Here is a 22,274-nt window from a genome sequence, read left to right as displayed (position 1 = left end):
CACTCTGGGCATGGGTCTGCCAGGAAAATGCTAAACCAGAGTCCACATATTCAAGGCACCCTCTCTTCTGGATCCAATAATCACCTGAACAATATGTGCTGTGGCTGAACAATTCCTCCCTCTTCGTGCAACCTGTCCCCAAAGTGGCTATGATGCAATTAATTCGGTTTCCAAGAACTGAACCACAATTACATTCTAGCCCTGTCTCTTACATCACTGGACGGGAGGAGATTGGGCTGGTACCAGATGCTTTAGGCACACATTTACAATCTCTCGGTTTTCCCCCACAGATGATTAACCTCATCTGTTCTGTGGAGAATTTACTTATTTGGTGCCTTTTCAAAGAGGATCTTACTATTGCCCTCATGCAATGACATGAAGGAATCTAGGCTTGTTAAAGAAAACATGAATAAGAAAAAAAAGAAATTAAATAATAGCTTGTTATAGAGATATTGAAACACTGGATGGCTTTCTTTGGCTTTTTAATAAACCCCATAGAAGTTATCTCCTTCTGCCCTCCCCCAAGACATAGCTGCATCATTTAGATCAGTGGTTCTCCACCAGGGACAATTTTGCCCTCCAGGGGACATTTGACTATCCCACTTGGGGAGGGGGTGCTGCTCGCACCTCGTAGGTAGATGCCGGGGTGCTGCTAAACACCCTGAACTGTGCAGAGCAATCCTTACAGCAAAGTATTATCTGGCCCAAAATGTCAATAGTGCTGCATCTGGGAAACTCTGATCGAGACCAAGTGGAATGAATTCTGTGTAGAGCAGGAAGCACAGATTCACTTGCATGTGCTTATAGTGACAGTATGTATTCATAATACATATCTTTGCAATTGATGTGGCCTCTGCTTGCTGGACTGATTTTCCTCTGTCTGGGATGATTTGGGTCAGGGGTTGCCAAGGGGAAAGTTCAGAAGTGCTTGAGCCTATATTTCAATGAGTTGTTTTTGAAAAAAAGAATTTTTAGTGTCAAACAAAACTAGATTCCAGGAACTCCACGCACCACTGAAGCATAAGTTGTTCTCTCCTGGATAGAGAAGTGAGAGCAGGAAAAGATTTCCAGACATCATGTCGCCTTAGAATAGTATGTTTCTACCTCTCTAAGTAGACTGGGCAACTTGAGTGGACACCACTAGAGTTAGGATAAAAAGTCAGTCAGACTCCGATTCTGTAGGTTAGTGGTCACAGGGGCTGCCGCTGCCTCCCCATCAGACACATTGTGTCTCTTACTTTGTGATTTGGATCCATCAGGTCCCCTTAAATCTCACTGACCTGGAACCATTCTGCTTCTTTAAGGTGACCCTGCACCTCTCTATTTGCTCCCTTAGGTGTTGATGTCTAAGCTCTCAGAAACAGCTTTAGTTTTCTCATTCCACGTACCTGCTCAGCTTCCTAAGCCTCCAGGGACCAAGCACACAATTAGAGGTTAAGAGGATGGCACACCTGTGGCTCCAGAAATGGGCCCCCCCTGCAGATTGGGTGGAATTCCAGCCCCATCCAAGTCCTGCCTCCAGATCCAGGGAGCCGTGAACCCTGAAGCGTGCTCCAGCTAACTGTCCGCTAGGTCCCACTGACCTCAAGGCTCCCCAGCACGCTGTAGCGAAGCAGCTTTTGTGCCGGGCTCTGATGTTGGAGCACAGGTCCCCTGGTCTGCGGTGGAAACCCTCCCTCAGAGAAGCACACCTCCTGCTGTGGGCTGAGCCTCTTGCTGGCTCATGTGCTCCCATTCCCAGTTCTGCGTCCCTCAGTGGGCAAGCTTGTCTTCCTTCCCACGCCTGTACCTCGCTCCACAGCTGAGGACTGTCTGCTCCCAACAACTCCTCCCTCCAGCTCCTCGTTGTTTGACCCGCCTTCTCCTACCTGTCCTGTCTCACCTCCCTTCCGAAAGGTCATCCATCAGCAGCTATATCTGCAGGCTGATTTTCCACTCAGGTGTTTTCACAACCCTTTTACAGCATCATGGTCTAGGCCCCCAAACAGGCCGTAGTCCCTCAGTCCAGCATGGCTTGTTTCAATGCTCATTTCCACAGCAAGGCATGGAAGCCAGCTTAAGGGATGTATTGCATGTCCTTGATGGGCGGTGCTTCCCTGTTGGCCACTTTCCCGAAAAAGGAGCTCGTTATCCCGGGGGCGTCTCTGCCTCCCAGCAGGCTAGCTGGGGGCCCCAGATCTCCTCCAGGTTTCAACACTCCCCACAGTGTAGGGAATACACAGCAGAGGCCACCAAGTTTCCTGGGCCTGTGCTGTGCAGTCTCACAGGGCCCCATGCTTGGTTTAATGTCTGCTGTTGCAGTCTTAAGATTCTCAATAATTTTCAACTAGTAGCCCTGCATTTTCATTTTACACTGAGCCCCAGAAATTAGGTAGCCAGTGCTGGCCACAAGTTCCGTGAGCCCCCTCGGCTGAGCCAGCTCTCCCTGCAGTGTGTCAGGACGCAAACATCAGTGGAGAAGCCTCCTCCTTTCCTCTCCCCAGCCCCCAAATCAGAAAGGTTTACAGGGCAAGTGAGAGGGAGCGGCCATCTCTCTAGTCCCTCAGGTAAGAGGCCCAGAGAGGTGAAGTCACTTATCCAAGCTCACACCAGAAAGGCCTAGTCTAGAACTACACCTCCATGTTTGCCTAGGAGGAGGGAGGAACAGCAGGCCACGCCTTCCTTTTTTTTTTCCTGTGTTATTTACTGGCCAGTAAAACGTTCTAGCTTAGTCTGTGTTCTGTATTTTTCCGAGACTTTTTTTTTTTGTTTAACTAAAAAGCAGCTAATTTACTAGTCAGAAACCCCAGTGAGGCCCTACAGAATATTACTGTCAGTATTTCATGCTATTATATGTTTCCAGGTCCAAACTTGAATTTCACACTGACTCAGTCATGTTTGGTACCCTACTGAGACTATATATTTTTCAAGGAATGCTCCCACAATTGTTCATGGAATCTGAGAGTGAGTTATAATTAAAAAGAGCAGAGTTGGTCTTATGTGTAGACTAAGCATACAGGACCATGTTGTATAATTTAAGAAGGGCCCCAGAAAGGTGTTTTTTGCTGAACTTTGGAATCAGGCAGACCTAGGTTTGAATGCTTGCTCTGTACTCCCTTGTTCTTGGTCTTTGAGAAGGTTACTTAATCCTTTTTAGCCTCAGCTTTTCACCTGGAAAATGGGAATAATAATATATAATATAATAAGGGTGTTGTAACAGTAAACATATTAAACAGAGAGTAAAAGTTCAGTCAATGTCCCCTCTGCACAAGTCCCTCCTGGCCTGGGCTCTCCTGTTGCCCCAGTTGTGTCATTAGAGAGACATCCTCCTGGGATAAGGCGTGTCTCAGAGTCCTGGTCCAAACTTAAACATCACTATGTGTAATAGGTTAAGGCATTAAGCCTTAGCCGTCACTAACACCCAAGTGGGAGTCTAACAGCTCAGACCGTGGGGACAGAGAGCTGTGCTCTTCTGTCTCCAGCACAGAGGTGGCTCAGTCTATGGTTGTTAGTTGAAAGAAGGGGACATTGTTCAGGAAAGTGGTGACAAGAAGGAGGGGAAGGTCAGAGGAGGGAGACCACACCTAAGTAAAGGGAGTTCCCAGCGGGGAGGCTGTGACTGAGGTTGCTTGGACCAGAGGATTAGAGAGTTGAGCTCAAAGGTAGAAAGAAATGCCCTCCCCCATTGACTATGTTGTTGCTGTTTACTTTACAACTTCACTTGGTTCAAAGTGCAAAAACTGCAGGGTGAAGAGTACCTTTTAAGCATGTTTGACATATTAATGACCATACCTAATCCTGGACAGGAAGGAAACAGTCATTTTAGTGCAAATAACTACAGTAGAATCAAATACAAACATGAGAAATATACTTTCAAAAAGGAGCATGGCAAATGTAATACCACATCACTGGAAAACTGGACCCTCTACATACATGTAACTATTTTGCCTTTTGAATTGTCTTTACAGCCTGTTCAGGGTCAAAATCTGCTTTTTACAACTGAAAACCTTTTGATTTCATGTCATCACCACATTTACAGATTATTTCAGTTGCCCAACCAATCCCAGATGACTGGTCAGATTCACCTGATGAATGCTGAAAACAACTCCTAACATGACTAAAACAAAAGTTATTCATGTGCCTCAAAAGTAAATTGGAAAAAAAAATCCGCTTTAAAATTGTTAATGACTACTTGGGGTGAGGAACTGTTCTGCAACTAGTTAGTGGTGGTGATTGCACAGCACTGTGAAGTTACTAAATGCCACTGAATTGAACACTTTGAAATGGTGGAATGATGAATTTTTGATAATGAAATTATTTTCCATATTTACCATAAAATATTATGAGGATCCATGATCATATTTTTGTTCGACCAATTAGATACTGTATCAAAGCTGTTTTTTTTTTTAAAAAAATGTATTAACTGGGGAATTCCCTGGCAGTCCAGTGTTTAGGACTCAGGGCTTTCTCTATCGTGCGCCCGGGTTAGATCCCTGGTTGGAGAACTAAGATCTCGCGAGCCGCGCGGTGCGCCCAAAAAAATAAAAAATGTATTATCGATAAATGTTTCTGGATGGTAAACATTTAAGAATGTCAATGCTTCCTTCCACTTCAATCCCTACACGTGATATTCCCCAATATCTTTTTTTCACTAAGATCCCAAAGAAATGAGCTTCAGTCAAATTTTTTCAATGTATCGGCAATACCATTCTGCAAAATCTCTCTTTACTCCCTGAAAATATCTTTGCTTTTAGCTATAGAAATGAATGCCCAGACAAGTGGGTGTACCATGTAGACACAGCCAAGGCTCATGTTTTTTCTACATTAAGGCTAATTTTTTAAAGAACACACTCAAATTCTTAAAACATATTCCTTTTCTAGAATTACATAGGATTATATTTTCAGAATTTTATGAAAATGATTAGAGTTACTTATTTATCCTTGAGTCTTACAAATTTGAGAATCATCAGTTTCACACAATAATTTTCATGCTGTTAGAGGAAAAACTGTAAACATCACAAAATTCCTGCTACCAGCAACTAGTTAGAACAAGAAGCAAATCAGAGCCCAGGGACTTCCCTGGTGGCGCAGTGGATAAGAATCCACCTGCCAATACAGGGTACATGGGTTCGAGCCCTGGTCCGGGAAGATCCCACATGTCGTGGAGCAACTAAGCCCGTGCACCACAACTACTGAGCCTGCGATCTAGAGCCCATAAGCGACAACAACTACTGAGCCTGCGCACCACAACTACTGAAGCCCGCACACCTAGAGCCTGTGCTCCGCAACAAAAGAAGCCACCGCAATGAGAAACCCACACACCGCAGCGAAGAGTAGGCCCCGCTCTCAGCAACTAGAGAAAGCCTGTGCGCAGCAACAAAGACCCAAAGCAGCCAAAAATAAATAAATTTATATTTAAAAAAATAGGCTTAAAAAAAAAAAATCAGAGCCCAGTACAGGATTAAGTAACAGGACCTCTGGGGGTTCTTCCAAACCCATGAGTCTCCCTTAACGTTTTTGCTTTTCACAACCTGCTTTCACATGTTTTAGGAAGAAGCTTCCCTCTATCCCAGCCCCTCCCTGCTGTGTGGGTGAGTGAGAGCAAGCACCAGCAAGAGGAAGGAAAGTGCTGCATCCCTACAGACCCCTAAAATCTGGGAGGGGGGGAGCCTGACAATTTCTGCTGTCACATCAAGGGGCAAATCTTCTAAGAACTTTTTACAGCTAGTATAACCTAGTTTCCTGTCATCTCATCAGTGTCAGAGCGGTGTGGCCCAAGCCTCACTGCCTCTGATAGGGTAGAGTGTGCCAGGAGGTTTTTGGAAAGGAATCAGGGTATTAGTAGGATCATCCTTGGTCCTGGTTATGCCAAGTCAGCCCAATTTCGGTCTGCTTATAACCGAGATCAGCAATCTAGATATGCCAGAGACTACCACAAAATATTTGCAGATCTCAGTGGGAAAAAAAGAAGGAAATGGTGGAGCATCTGCAGAAACTTGAAAATTACTTTCTCTGGTTAATAGGTGGTTAGTAGGACAACCCAGGCTGCGAGATGCTCACGTGCAAGGTGCACACATGCCCCTACTCCAGGACTCTTAGGTGGTCTTTCTGACTAGGGTGATAAGAAGGGCGCACAGGGATAGCTACCCAGGTCTCCTTGCAGCTGAGCTCAGCCACTCTGCTTGTAAGCCTGCTCCGGACCCAGAGAGCCCCTGCCACATTCCTTCCTGCCGCCTGCGTGCCCTGCCCTCTCTTTCCGCCTTTTCCTGCCATCTGTCCCTTCCTCTTTTTTCTCTGCCCCTCCCTAAAGACTGAAACAGGCCCCTAAGAGACCATGCAACCATCTAGCAACAAGTCTGACCTTGGGGACTAGTGGCAGGGCAGTGGGGGCACATGTGTTCCCGGTAAAACCCACTTGGCTGGTAGAGGGATTGGATGCCTTCTCCAGGGACGGAGAGGAAGGTGCCCAAAGAGGCCCGTGGTGAAGCTGGTCATCCACCCTGGTGAGGGGCCCAGGCTGAGACAAGTCAGCACATGTCATCCAGGGGTGATGAGAGCACGGGTTCTGGAGTCAGACGGCCCGATTTGGAATCCCAGCTCTGTTGTTTATTACATGTAGGACATGGGGCAAATTACTTCTCTGGGCAAATATTTTCTCACTATAAAAATTAGGATAATCACAACAATGTCAATATACAATGCGATGTGAATACACTACTGACTGTACACTTAACATTGGTTACGATCATAAATTTAAGGTTGTGTGGTTAGTTTTTGATCACACTTTTTAAAATGGGGATAATAATAAGACCTACCTCACACGGTTGTGAGGGTTAAATGAGATAAGCACGCGAAGTACCTGGCACATAACGCATGCTCAGTGAGTGCTGGCGTTCACTGTTGTCGCCATTGATTATCCAACTGACCACTAGCCTGGCTCACTGGGCTTGGACTGTAACCATGGCTCTGGGCTATGGTATGAGACGTTGGAAGGCACATCCCTGCCATGGAAAAGCTGCTCCTCTAGAAGGAGACTCGGACCATGTGTGGAAAGGGACGGAGCAGGGTGTGAGGGAAAGAGCTGGGGGAATCCTCAATAATTGATCTTGGTGCAATGGGAAAATGTCTCTGGAATTTAGTGTCCTCCCTTCCAGTAGGAGGCTGACCCAGGATATTCCTAGAGTCTCTCTCACCACCAAACTTCTGTGACTACCTTGATAACAGGCAAAACTAGGAGTTGGGATTTCAGAGCTGCGTGGTCTGAGACCAGCCCGGTGACCTCCTGGGCCTTGTACCTGCATCTGTGAATGGGGCTGGGGGAGCTACCTCACTCTTGGGAGGCTTCTCAGGTTATCCCAGAATGGAAAGGACTTGCCAAAACTTCTGTCCCAGCTTCACCGTGGACTCGCTCTCCAGAAGGAAGCAGCTTTGGTTGCTGAATTTGCAAATCTAAATATAATACAAATAATACCACAGAAAGGCTGGCCTGGAGGAAATGGGGCATGAGGAAGCCAGGCCAGGGCTAGAAGAGGCTGTGGAAAGGACGGAGGAGGGAAGCTGGTGATAGGACAAGGTCTGCTGCATGCAAAAAACAGAATACTCACTAAAAAGTGGCATTCTGTTTCAAAATGACGGTCGGTAGCCAGACTTCAGTTTTGAGATGGAAGTTATCCAAAAGGAAGATATTTTGTGTGAATCAGAGAATTCCTACCCCCCACCCATCTGCCTCTCTCTGTCCTCTGGTCTGATATAAGTCATAGGCTTCTGTCATGTGATATGGTGGCAGAAGGGACCTTCCTCCTGCATTACCAGACACAGGGTTTGTGTTCAGGGTAGCTCTGGATCCACACATGCCCTACTCAGTCTGCACTCACTGAATATTTGTGGAGTAAATAAGTCAAATACATGTCTTACATAAAACAAATAATAATATTAAACTTTAAGGGGGAGGCCCCCCAAGTCAGTAAATCAAGAAATAATATTTTCATGTAATATTTTAAAAATCAAAATTAATGCAAAAAATTCCATGATGAACAAAATATTGACATTTTAAATGAAGACAGGACCAGGTCTACTGACACGGCGCTCTGTTCCAGCACAGTCCTCTGTGAGAACTGTTGGCCTTGCGGCCATCAATTCTCTCTTCTGCCTAGCTGAGGCCCTGAAGGCCACTCCTAGTGTTACCCCACTATTTTGGGGATCCCACTTCTGTGGGCTTGGGCCAGGGCCCAGCAGAGTTGCCTTCCTACTGGTCTCTGAGCCACCAGTGTCACCATGCCTAGGCCCTCCTCCATTCTTCCACCCTAATCATGACACTCCTCTGAGTAAAGGTTTCCAAAGGCTTCCTGTTGCCCATAAACCCCATCTCCTTGGCCTGACTAACAAGGTCCTTGACTCCCTGTATCTCCCCAACCCAGCCTCAGCTTTGACGGCACCTTCCCCCCATACCCCCAATTCCTGGCACTCTCAGCTTCTCACTAGACCCCAAACATCTCAGACAATTTCCTCTGAGCCTTTGTAGTTGCTGTTCCCACTACCTAGCTGCTGTTCCTCACTCTTCTGCCTGGTGAATTTTTATTTTCCCATCAAGACCCAGCTCTCAGGTCACTTCATCTTAAAACCTCAAAGCAATCACTCCCTTTTTAGGATTCTTACAACTCTCTGATCTTCCCTGTTCCCAGCAAAGAATTATGAGTAGTTTTCACTTGTTATCTATCTGTATCACATGAATTTTAAAAAATTAGCTGTATTACTTTCATAAACTGAACAAAAAAACTATTTTCAATTTAGGACAAAAAAACAGTTTAAGATATAAAATACAAAAGATGTCATGTGAACCAAATCATAATTCAAAAATTGCTATAGCACTGGAGATTAAATGACTAAGTACTACGTGAGTGCTATGAATTCAGGATATATAGAAATATAATTTAGAGCTGCGAAAGACTTGAATGTCCGTGTAATCCAGCCTTCTCATTTTACAGGAGAAAATGAAGCATTAAGTGTGACAAGAATTGCTCAGATTTGCACAGCCAGGAAGCTTCAGAGATTAGAGTAGAACCTGCATCTCTAGACTCTCAATCCAGTGCTCTTTCCTTAAGTGGCCTCCCTTCCTGTGTCTTTCCTGTGTACAGATCAAGAAATGATCTGTAAGGGGAAAGGGATGACTTGAGCCGGGCCGTGGGCTGGTGGGATGGAATAGGAACAATTGTGCGTTCATAACAGTGGGTTAATTATGTCTAAAATGTTTGGTGTCCAAATTTTGAAGGCCTTTGAATGCCAAGCTAATGAGTTTTTACCTTATCCTGCAAGCAACAGGGAGACATCGAAGACTATTCATGAGTGGAATGACATGATAAAAGCAATTTAAGAAAACGAACATGGGGAAGGGGAGAGACTGAAGGTAGGGAGACAAGATGGGGGACCACAGAGGAATGAATAAAGAAGATGTGGTACATATATACAATGGAATATTACTCAGCCATAAAAAGAATGAAATAGGGCTTCCCTGGTGGCGCAGTGGTTAAGAATCTGCCTGCCAATGCAGGGGACACGTTCAATCTCTGGCCCGGCAAGATTCCACATGCTGCAGAGCAACTAAGCCCGTGCGCCACAACTACTGCCTGCACTCTAGAGCCTGTGCTCTGCAACAAGAGAAGCCATTGCAATGAGAAGCCCACGCACCGCAATGAAGAGTAGCCCCTGCTTGCCTCAACTAGAGAAAGCCCATGCGCCGCAACGAAGACCCAACACAGCCAAAAATAAAAAACAAACAAATAAATAAATTTATTTAAAAAAAAGAATGAAATAATGCCATTTGCAGCAACATGGATGGACCTAAAGATTGTCATACTGAGTGAAGTAAGTCAGACAGAGAGAGAGAGAAATATTGTGTGATATCGCTTATATGAGGAATCTAAAGAAAAATGATACAAATGAACTTATTTACAAAACAGAAACAGACTCATAGACTTGGAGAGCGAACTTGTGGTTGCCGAGGGGGAAGCGGGGCAGGGGGAATAGTTAGGGGGTTTGGGATTGACATGTACACACTGCTGTATTTAAAGTGGATGACCAGCACAGGGAACTCTGCTCAATGTTATGTGGCAACCTGAATGGGAGGAGAGTTTGAAAAGGAGTGGATACATGTGTATGTATAACTGAGTCGCTTTGCTGTACACCTGAAACTAGCACAACTTGTTAATCAACTATACTCCAATATAAAATAAAAAGTTAAAAACAAAAGATGAGGGACCACTGGCATAGTCCATCATCCATGAGATCGTGGCTGTAGCTGAAGGAGTGGACAGGAGGGTACAGAGATGGGTAAGATGCATCTAAAGATGAATTGATGTAACTGGTGAGAGGAGATGAATAGTCAGTCAGAAAGAGAAGAAGTTAAAAAAAAAAAAAAAGCTTGGAAATTTCAAGCCTGAAGGTCCAAGAACACCAGATTATTTAATTACTTGCTAAATTTAATAACAAAAATAAAATATACCATAAAATGATTAGTAGCATCTTAAAAAAGAAATCCAGAGTCAATAATGAGATCATTTACACTCTAGTAAAAGGGGGAAGTCAGCTAAAGAATCAGCAGACCTAGTGATGAGAGTTACATTTAAAAAAATCCGTTCATAGCATGAAGTAGTTAAGAGACTGGATGTTCTCTTTGCCTCTCCATATACCAAAGACAATATTAGAGATATTTCTACTCTGATTTGATCTAAGAAACATAGAAGTTGGAGATACCAGGCCAGTTGTGAGGAGAACACAGGTAGATGTCCTAAGAGTACCCAACCAAGCAGGTGTAGCTAATTCACAGGCAGTCACCCTCGCAGTTCCGGGAACGCAGGGTGAGACTGAGTAACTCTCGGCCAAGAGTAACAAAAAGCCAGGCTTGATTCAATAGACACTGGGGTGCTGCAGGCCCTTGAGGAGGGAGCGGCCTGGTGAAAGCTGGGTTTTAGAAACATTAGCTGAATAGGCCCTAACACAGCTTCAGAGCGTGGATTGGAGAGGTACACCGGCGGAGGCAGCTTCTTCCTGGTGCAAAGGGGCAGCTGTAGGCGTGGATCTTGGCTGCAGGAGAAGGACCAGCCCCGCGCATACTGAAAGGATGAAACTCCAGAACTGGGCTTGAGGTTAAGATGTGGGGGGGAAGAAGGAGGAAGGAGTTGCCTGCTCTTTTTGTTTGTGAAGAGTTGCTTGAATATGAAACCCTCTTTAATCCATTCCTAAATCCAGATTAAATAGGGATTTTCTCAGATTAACATTGCTTTACATTCCACTTTTTCTAGAAAAACAGAGTTAAAAATAATACACTAAAACCTGTCTTTTCATGGTCCTCTGTGAGTGCAATAAGAAGCTAAAAGGAAAACAAGACGTTTTCTGATTTTTTTTCTACTAAACTTTAAAAAAAGCACTTCTTGCAGATGATAGCATCTTTTAAATCATGTCCTGTATATAATACAAATTATTAGAAAGGTTTTTAGTGAAATATGTCTGTTTTTGGACTACTATTTGCTGATCTGGCCACGTGCAGCTGCCTTCCCAGTGCCCCCCACCCCAATCCCAGCCCTAGTGGAGCTCTGCATCCCACCAATCCATCCTTCCATGCCAACCAGCCATGTCAGACTGGGGAGTGTTCTCAGTTAACCCTCCCTGCCACTACCAAAAAAAAAAAAACGCACAGCAACAACAATAATAATAAAACCCAATTCTGGGGTACCTTCCGGCCTGGAGGAAATCTACCCAAGCTCATCTACAATGAACATGTATTGCATACAGCTGCCATTAACAGTCTCACACAAAATAGTTTCACTGCCCTAAAAATCCCATGTTCCCTAAAAATCCTTTTCTCTTCCTGAGCTCCTAACAAACCTCTGATCTTTTTCCTGTCTCCGTGGTTTTGCCTTTTCCAGATTCCAGGTGGAATCATACAGTATGTAGTTGTTTCAGATTGGATTCTTTTACTTAGCACACATTACATTTTTAATCAGAAATCATCAGAAATTAAAAATTGTACAGCCTGTGTAACCAGCCACTACTTACCTGTAAGTCCAAAAAAGAAAAGAAAAAAAAAAAAAGAAAAGAAAAATGGTTATCTTTTGCCATTCAAATCATAGTAGCCCTAGCCCACTTTTACAGACTTCCTTCCCCTGGGATTCTGAGTGTCCTGGGGCTGCTTGCACGTCCCACATCTCTACTCTGGCTCTTGCTTGTGTCCAGATCCATTCACCCGTCTCTAGGAGCCATTCTCTGGTGCAGAGGGTATCTTCTAGGTTCCATCTGGATTTCTTGGGCTCCTTCCACCTCTTTCCACCAACCCATCCCTTATTTCCCCACAGTCCTAACAGAGTTAGTAAGACTTCACTGAAGTTTGAGGAATAACAGAAGGGAAGTATAACACAAAGAATGACATATATTTGCTACTAGCCAAGGCTTCGCTTAGTGTCCTGGACCCTTCCTCAGGTCCTCCCTGCTTTGCTCCCAGCCAGAGACCACTTCGAGTGCCAGCTCACCTCTGCATCACGAGGATGAATGCTACTAGAGGTCAACTCAACCTGTAGTCCAGGGACCAGCAACTGGGAGGCCCCAGGTAGACAGGAAACATCCCGGTACGAGAGCCCAAGACCTGCCGACCACATCCTCGTTTTCTTCACTGCCGGTTTCTGGACTGGAGTCTTTGCAGGATGAGTGACAGCAAGGACAGCTCATCCCCCACAGATAGGGCTATGGTTGTGTCTTCATCCCAGTGCCACCACATTCCGTGCTATTCCGGGTTAGAGCACCATATGAGGAACGGCAAAATCCCAGCCATAGCACTCTGCTCAGAGCAGGTCCAGTTGCTTCTGGATTACTGCACAGTGTCAGGGGCACCTCCTTCCTGTAGCCCCTTCATCTCCACTCTGCAGCTTTTACAAACTGTGGCTCAAGAAGAAAGTGTGTGACTATAAGAAAAATAAAACTATACAGGCACAAGGTAGTCTAAATTCCCACAGAGAAAAATCAGGTCCCATAAAGAAGCGACAGCCTGGTAAAGAATACGTCCAAATTAGGTTACCAAACTGACCACTCAGCTTCTCTGTCTGAAACTTTGCACGGGGTTAACAAGGATTTTAGTTTTCCTCAAGCAGGTATTTGCTTTACTTGACACAACTAAAAGGCCCGCAGTGGGAAAAGGTATGATCCGTCACAGCTGAGCCCAAAGGGTGGGCTTCTGAGCAGTAGAGTCAGCATCACCTGGGAACTTGTTAGAAATGCAAATTCTCCAGCCCCACCTAGATGTACCCAATCAGAAACTCCGGGGGTGGAGTGAAACTCTGGGTTTCAAAGGGCCTCCAGGTGATTCCGGTGCAGCTTGGTGTGAGGACCACGGGTCTATCAGATTCTAAAGGAAGCTGCTTCTTTGAAGGCAAAAAACTGCTGGCAACTTTCAAATGATGATTTTTCCTCTCTCAGGACCTCATGGGATCTAAATTTATTGAGATCCAGGCTCAGCCAGGGCCACACTACTACAGTGTGTTGTTAAATAAATTTGTTGATATTAACTCAAAACCTTGAAAAAAAAATTTAAAACAATGACCAAGGAGAGAATATAAAATTCAATTTGGTTTATACAAGGAATAATAAATATAATTATTTATATTACCTTCTCACCATTTTTAAACGCCTAAATGCCATACTGCTTAAAAATTGCATATTAATATTGTTTTAAAATGTGTATTAGATAAGCTATGTCCTTTGTTTTATTTTGTTACGTACACATGGCTGTCTCTTCACAACTTTAAAAAATTAGAACACTGTGATCCTATTATGCATTCTCCCAACCATGGAAGGCTATCTCAGAAACAAAAAATCAAAGTGCAGCTTTTTTATGCCTTACCTATTTTCACCCACACACAACTTATCACGGTGAAACAACTGATGTTCAGCTCGAGAGCATCCTCTCCTGAGACAGTCCAGTTGCACATTTCTTTGCTATTGCATATCCTTCAAGTTGTGGTAGAGGAAAAACCGTGCTCCAAAATGGAGCAGAAGATACTAGAGGGCAGCAAAAGCTGTGCCTCGCGCGTGTATGAAGGGCTGATAGAATGAGCTGAGAGCGTTACCACATTTTCTTGGTTTGGGGGACACTGACTTGTAAGGAAACCTAAGTTTGGCAGCTGTAACTGAGCAGTCTGTGGACGTCAGGATTTGTGTGAATGAGACGCAGAGGGAGGAGAAAAATTCAACGATTTACTACAGTTATAGATTATAATTATTTTAATAATCTATAATTAAAAGTAATTAGGAAATGCCAAGGAGCATCAGCTACCAAGTTGAACAAATGACAAAATTACCTCAAACTTTTTTGCAACTGTTTGTAACATCTGTTTGTCTACGCCTACAGCAAAGTCACTTATGCAAATCAGCCTCTGGCTCCCTATTACTCTGCCTGTGTCCCACTCTTGACAGACCTCTGATAGGATCCTTCACTCTGGCTCATTTTGGCCTTTTACCCCTTTAGGCATTAACTTAGGCTAAAGACTTTCCACTCGGTTACAGTCAGCTTATAACCAGAGGTGCCCTCTGCTCTCCACTTGAAATTATTCAAGTTCTTTCCAATCAATCCATTTCAACCTCTCTCTCAATCTCATTTCCTCTCTACTCCCAGACCTCCTATTTTTCATTTTCACCCATTCCTCTATCTCACAGATTCTCTATAGTTCCTCCGGTAAAGGAGAAAGGGGTTTGTACAGGATGTACGTGAACAAATTCTAGAATACTGTATGGTTCTGAGGTAACTCAAGAGTCCAGCTTGAAGGACCCTCTGTGTGTCTCTGATGGGTCAGTTGGTCCTCTTCTCTCTCATCCATCCTTCTCTCTCTGCCGCTGAGCCTGGTGCTTTGCTGAGCTCTCACACATATGGAGTCAACATGCCCAGCCTCCCTAACTAGCGATATAAGATGTGGCCTCATTTCCTTTGTTACCCAAATTATGACTTGCACTGACCTTCCCATATCTGAACTTGGGCCCCTCAGTGGGTCCCCCAGTTATGTAAATGATTCCCCAAGATGCAGCCTTAAGGATGTCCTGAAAGAAGTCTCTCTTCTCTTTCTACTCCACTCTCCAGCCTGTCCTCCCTCTGCACTCCACCGCTCCGTGCCAATGGGACACACTCTTCCCCACAGCCCAACCAAGGCTGGGCTACAGATCCTGACAGGATACTACCGAAGATTCAGAGACAATAAAGAGAATTATCTCGTTGAAAATGGCTACGGAGGGCGTTGTGGATGGCTCTTCTCAACGCAGAGGCCCAGACCCAGTATCAGGTTCAGGGCTACCTCCCCACCCCTCCAGCTCCCCACCATTGAAAACCCCTCAGGTTTGTCTCTGCTCTGCAGGTCTCCAGGTCCTCACAGTGATTAGACCTAGAAGGGAAAAGCGCTCCCCCAAATCCCCAGTCTAAGTTCCCATTTCTTGTTTGACAATCTCCCTTTTCCCAAGGCTGTTGAGAGAGGGAATGTCTATCACTTATGCAATAAATCTCCCGCCATTTCCTTGATGCCCAACGGCCCTCAGGAAACAACTACAGCAGAACATCAGCACAGGAGAGTTAGCCTGAGATTAACACTTAGTGGAGGACGCAAACAGGCCAGGCCAGGCGGAGTTCCTCGGACAAGCTCTCCTCTCATCCTCTCAACTGCTCCATCCCTACACCAAAAAACTTTGCAGCATATGAGTCATAAATCCATACATAGTCCAAGAGACTAGTTCTCCCAGATTCCAATTCCAATCAATGGGGTTTCCTAGACCTATGCTAAGCCTAATTATGCACCACTCTTCATATTAGCTAACAGAGGGCTTAGCTCCCAAAGTGAGAAAAATCTGCATTTTTTAATGGAAAAAGTGCATTTTCTTCTAGAACAATGGCTATATACAAGTTTACATTTCATTAACTAAAGGGCCCAATGAAATAGTTTTCTCAGAACAAAGGAAAGTCTTGCCTGGAAGGTAAATTCAAATATGTTACTCTTTCAAAGCAGAACCATGTGAAATTTTATTTAGATATATTTTAAGTTAGAAAATCATTATTAAGAAAACAAAACATGGTCCTATACTCTGACCCTTTTTCTAATTTGTAAACTTTTCTAATTACAATTAGCTTTGAAAACCATTTAACAACTTCTTGCATATCCTTCTAAAAAGTTATGCCCATATCAGCACACATGTATGTATGTCTTTTTTTTCCCACAAAAAAATATATGCATATTCTGAATTTTCCTTCTTTCTTTTCTTTCTCCTCATCCTCCATTTTCATTTAACTTAATACCTCGAGTATTTTTACATATCAGCAATATAGATGTATTTCTTTAAGGTCTGTGGTATTCCATTTATGGTTTTATCAATGTGTATTTAACTAGTTCCCTTTTAATGATAAATGGGCATTTAGGTAGTTCCCAGGTGTTTTTAGTGGGAAAGGCAGGAAGGAGTAGGGTTATTACACATAATTCTGCAATAAACATGCTGATATGTATAATGTTTGTATAGTTTGTGACTATGTTCATAAGGTAAATTCCTAGCAGTGGAATTTCCAGGTCAAAAGGCAGAGTGGTTTTACATTTTGACAGATATTGATTGTAATAATTTATATTCCCAAGAATATCTGTATTCTCATATACTTGTCAACCCTGGGGATTATTATGCTTAAGTTTTGCCCATCTGATAGGTAGAACATGATATCTCATTGTTTCCATTTAGATTTCTTTAAATGTAAGTGATGTTAAATAACTTTTCATTGGTCTGTTGGCCACTGGTATTTCTTTTCTGTTAGCTCTGCATTCACATCTTTTGCTCATTTTCCTACCACATTTTTAAACTTTTTTTACTGAGTTGTAAGATTTCTTTGTTAATCAAAACATGTAGTTCTTCTTATTATTATGTGTTGCAAATATTTCTTCCAGCATGGCATTTATCTTTCGATTTTGTGCATATTACTTTTTGTTCTGCAGAAGTTTCAGATATCTGTGCAATTTTCCAGATTCTACCTAGTAAAGTTAACCAAGAAAAAAAAATCTTGAGGCTGATTTCTGTCTATACTGTGTCCTTCAAGGTAGCTGCATCCTTGCAATGTTGATGCTCCGAGGACAATATGTGATAAACAGTGAGGCTTATGAGAGCTCATATGTCTCCTCAGAACAGATATTCTGTTCTGATCTGAGAATCAGAATTCCTCTTACAGCCTGAGACTGACCCAGACTTCAATGGGTGGGGGCGTTGAACGGGTGTTTGGGGGTTTATGGTAAGGTGTTTCTTTCTCTCTCTCTCTCTTTTTTTTTATACTCAAGAAGGAGAGAAGACTTTTTAAAAAATCAACCTAGTTGTTAATATTTTATGTTTAATTTCATTTCTTACAGGCAGCTTCAAAAAATGGTCCATGATATCAAGAACAATGAAGGTGGAATAATGAACAAGATCAAAAAGTAAGTTAGATGCCATAGCACTATGTGAACACTTATTTATGTAAATAACATCTTATGTCAGCCTGCACTAAGTGGAAGAACACAAAACTTCCCTGTACCCGAGTGATGAGTTGCGACCTCTTTAGCATGCGACACTTTCTTACTCATGGCTAGAGTCATGGTGGTCAGACCCACATTCAGGAAACATGGTGAATGAGTGGGTGGTACTCAGGCACCTTGCTTTTCTCTCTCACTGCTGGAAAGCTGAGCTATGCCATGCAAGGTGCCTGGCAAACATCAAAAGAGACCCTTATAGAAGCAGGACAATCAGCTTCTCTGACCACTTAGCCAAGGGTCACTAGGACACACTTGGAGAAGTCCAAAAGAGAAGTTGCAAGAACACAGCCTGACTTCTTTAGGATGCCATAACTGTTTCCATATTTTGATTTCTGCTTTTTCAATTATGGCCTTAAAATGGTGTTTTCAATTGGCACTTGGAGAGGGCAAGTTAGAATTCCAAACCTTCCTGCACACACAGACACACATACAAGCCCCTAAGTTTCTTTTTGTTGCTTTTTAGAGAATAGAAATTGTACATTGTACATACCAGCATTTGCCACTCAAAATCTAAGTCAAGAGGAAAGGGGAAATGGTATTCTGTTAAGATTTTGTTTAAGGCTTTTTTGTTTTTGTTTTTATGAAAGTAATACAGATTCACCAGGAAAAAAAAAATCAAAGAGTTCAGAATTGTACAAAGTCAAAATCTCTCACTTTCTCCTATCCCCACCCTAACCCACTCCCCAGAAATGGACACAGCATGAGTGAATTTGGTTTATATATCTATATGTGTATGCTTACATACTCACATACACACATTGACATAGATATAGTACATACATTTTCATCATGAGTGGCATCATACCACATACACATTCTACCAACTTCCTTTGTTGGTTTTAATTAATGCTAAATCACGGACATCTTTCTTTGTTAGTATGTAAAAATAACGATATACCTTTTTTTAAAAGTTTATTTATTTATTTATTTTTGGCTGCTTTAGGTCTTCATGCTGCGCACGGGCTTTCTCTAGTTATGGCGAGTGGGGCTACTCTTCGTTGCGGTGCATGGGCTTCTCATTGCAGTGGCTTCTCTTGTTGCGGAGCATGGGCTCTAGGCACGTGGGCTTCAGTAGTTGTGGCTCACGGGCTCAGGAACTGTGGCTCATGGGCTCTAGAGCGCAGGCTCAGAAGTTGTGTCGCATGGGCTTAGCTGCTCCGCAGTACGTGGGATCTTCCTGGACCAGAGCTTGAACCCTGCATTGGCAGGCAGATTCTCAACCGCTGTGCCAGCAGGGAAGCCCACCATATACCTTTTAAACAGATAATTAATAGTCTACTATAAATGTATTATCATTAATTTAACCAGCTACATATTGATAGACATTTTTTAAAGTGGGAGTAGGAGTTTAAACATACATTTTGGGGGCCAATTTGATAATATCTATCAAAATTTTGTGGCCATTTCTTTTAGTTTACCTGTCACAAATAATACTTCAATAAATATCCTTTGCAGACTTTGAATGTACCAGAAAGCTAAATTCCTGAACTGAAATTTCTAGTTTCTGGGTAGAAGGCTTTGTGCCCTTGAAATTTTGCTTGATATTGCCAAATTGCTGTCCAAAAATTTTGTACCACCAATAGTGGATAAAAGTTCATTTCCTTGTGCCTTCAGAACGAGTATCTTTTTTTTTTCTTTTTTGGTCTTTGCGAAACTTAAGAGTAAGAAACCAGGGACTTCCCTAGTGGAGCAGTGGTTAAGAATCTGCCTGCCAATGCAGGGGAAATGAGTTCAGACCCTGGTCTGGGAAGATCCCACATGCCTCAGAGCAACTAAGCCCGTGCGCCACACAACTACTGAGCCTGTGCCCTAGAGCCTGCGTGCTGCAGCTACTGAAGCCCGTGTGTTGCAATTATTGAAGCCTGCGCGCCTAGAGTCTGTGTTTCGCAGCCACCACAATGAGAAACCTGCGTACAGCAAAGAAGAGTAGCCCCCATTCGCCACAACTAGAGAAAGCCTGCACGCAGCAACGAAGACCCAATGCAGCCAAAAAATAAATAAAATTTTAAAAAAAGAGTAAGAAATCACTTTTTGTGGTGTTTTTAGGCTATAAAATGTAAACGAGTTTCAATATGTATCACCATAAAATAGTTAAAATGGTCTTCTGCTTGTGGGGCAGTGGTCACCTCATACAGGAGAAGAATTTGTCTTCATGTTCTGTCCTATGATGGGGAGAGGTGTGTGATTATTTTCATTTCTTATTTCTGATATATATAGAATCTCATTGAAATGAGAGAACCCTGCTAGTCATTGTTTCAATTACTAGCAATTCTAGATTAATTATCCCACAGTTGCCAATTTTACAATACACCAATTCTCTCAATAATATGAAGTCTTTGTATAAAATGTCTCTTTATTCCATGGCCAGTCATACTTAACAGAAGCCATGGAGCTCAAAGTTTTCCATATAATTTCTACGTCATTCTGCCCATTGTCCCTAAATGCACTTTTACTTGACAAACCATGTTTTCTTCTCAGCTTGGGAAATATGGCTGCCACAGTCATTACCCTGGGTGAAGTCAATGGCCCTTTGGGTCTAAGTGCCCCGAAGTTAAGCTCTCACTCGTAACCAAGTAACAGGTGCCACCTTGAAAGGAGGAAGCACAGTTGAGTACACTGGTTTCCTAACAGAAGAGCAGAACAGAGTTGTCACTGGTTCATGGTCAAATGAGAAAATAAGGACCTTGAAGTATTGGGGGTTGGCATGCAGCTGCTGGCTGCTCAGTGAGGCCCAAACCACACCTCTTATTCCTGGTCGGTGTTCAGTGAACAACGGTAATCTCTTGAATCTGTCATTTATTCTGAGATGATGACCTTCACACATTTGGGGGTATTAAAATACCCTTTCTTTTCTTTTTTGAAAGGAAGGCAATAAAAAGTAATAGTTGGTTTGTGTTTTTTGAAATCTTAATGTTCCATGAACAGATCTCACACCAGATACACTTTTGTTTTTGTTTTTCTTCCCTTCATCACCTTGGACAATCTCTCTCTGGACCTCATCATAGGTCTAATGACAATGTCTTCCCAGCTCGCCCTGCTGGCTTGCTGAGAATTAAATGAAATAACAAACAGGAGAGCCTTTGGTGAAACAAAACGCAGAATTTCTAGGCAAATATAAATATTGTTAGTTTTGCAACATTACAGTTCTGGTTTATAAGGCTTGTTTTTTGTAATCAAACGTGATTTTCTGTACCGCTTTTTTCCCCCCAAAATGAAATATGTTTTGTATGTAATGGTTACCTTATACACTGCTTATATAAAGAGATGTGATATTTTAGTATATGAAGGCTACTGAGTTTTATATAGGTTTATTTATATATATTTTAAATTTCACTAAGCAAATCATTCTTAAATAAAATGGGTAACTATTATTAAAAATAATAATTTACTATAAACCTTACACATTTCAAATAATGAAAGAGAAAGTGTTGTCAGAACTTGTAAAAAGCCTAAAAACTGGGATACGTTTTTGAAATGTAATTTTAGTTTTCTCCTTTTAATGAGTGGGGAAGCATTGTGCATGTTCGGAACATTTTGTATGGGCATAAAGATAGCAGTTTTGAGAGCGCTTGAAACAGTCCAACTTCTAATCTAAATATCACAATCCCCAACCTGGAGACACTCACTGCTCACTTATTTGGCATTTTTTCAATAGTACAAAAATAATTTCAGTCCCACCTAAGCTAAACTGTTGATTATAGCTAATTTTTTACTATTATTTAAAACGTTTATCAAATTATTTGTTAAAATAGAGTTCATCTTCTCTTCCCTTCTTATCAACCAATCAACATTTACCTTCCTTGGACCTCTGAGCTCAGCGCTTACATGTATTCTGGCCTCTCGGAGCCCTTTCACCTCCCAACTTCACTTTTGTCGAGTCACAGCCACACCGGGGAGATGGGGAGAGGTGGGAAACCGCTCACTAATGGCTTCGCTATGTTTACAGTACGTTTAGCCTTTCAATGTGATGAGTCCAAAAGAAGCTATTATTCTATTAGTTATCTATCCATTATCTCTAAACATGCTTATATCATGGACCTTGACAACAGTTGTCCTACTCACTGACCAGTTGTCTAATTTGTTATTTACAGGCTGAAAGTCAAAGCACCTCCAAGTGTTCCACGAAGGGACTATGCCTCAGGTAAGAGTTATTTCTAAGATACTTGGACTCTTGACTAATCTAACGTTCACAGTTACTTCTTGAAAAGTGAACACTGTTCTCCTCATTTGAAAACAAAAGGAGCCCATCCTAATTTTAAGAATGACCAAATCTATTAGGCATTTGACTGTAGCAGGGAGGTAGTAATCCTTCAATCCATCCATCCATACATACATACATCCATACATCCACTCACCTATTTATCAAATATGTACTAAGCAACTTCCATGTGCCAGGCACATACAAGGCTTTAGTAGAAATACAGTGAAAATAAAATAGATATAATCTCCATATTCACAGAATTTATAGTCTAGAAGGGAAGATAAATGATATTAAAAGCAATTACAATTCAGCGTGATGGGGAAGCGCAAAGTTCTATGGAAGTACATAGCAACAGTACCTAATCTAATCTGAGGTGGAGAATGTGCAGGAAGTGGGGAATGGAAGGCTTCCTAGACAAAGAATTGTTAAAAAGATATTTGAAGGTCAGTGAGGTGGGGGGAGGGGTATGGAATAAATTACTGATAGCACGTAGTTACTCAGTGCTCTCCAAGTTTTAGCCCTGCAACCCCATT

The 22,274-nt window shown here is 42.7% G+C and overlaps 1 protein-coding gene across 4 annotated transcripts in view; it reads left to right on the top strand.

The window, feature by feature from the left end:
- Nucleotides 1-22,274, top strand: part of BLNK (B cell linker) — a 75,455-nt gene that overhangs the window by 5,401 nt on the left and 47,780 nt on the right. For all 4 annotated transcript variants that reach the window (XR_007471290.1, XM_004268385.2, XM_033425665.2 and 1 more), the window contains exons 2-3: nucleotides 17,379-17,444; nucleotides 21,632-21,681. Coding sequence is in view for 3 of the 4 variants with exons in the window: in XM_004268385.2 (XP_004268433.1) it covers nucleotides 17,379-17,444; nucleotides 21,632-21,681 (116 nt within the window). In the remaining variant the exon portion in view is untranslated. The remainder of the gene's footprint in view (nucleotides 1-17,378; nucleotides 17,445-21,631; nucleotides 21,682-22,274) is intronic.

This window comes from Orcinus orca, chromosome 14 (assembly GCF_937001465.1).
Source record: "Orcinus orca chromosome 14, mOrcOrc1.1, whole genome shotgun sequence".
Classification (NCBI taxonomy): domain Eukaryota; kingdom Metazoa; phylum Chordata; class Mammalia; order Artiodactyla; family Delphinidae; genus Orcinus; species Orcinus orca.
This window is presented reverse-complemented; position numbering and strand designations above follow the sequence as displayed.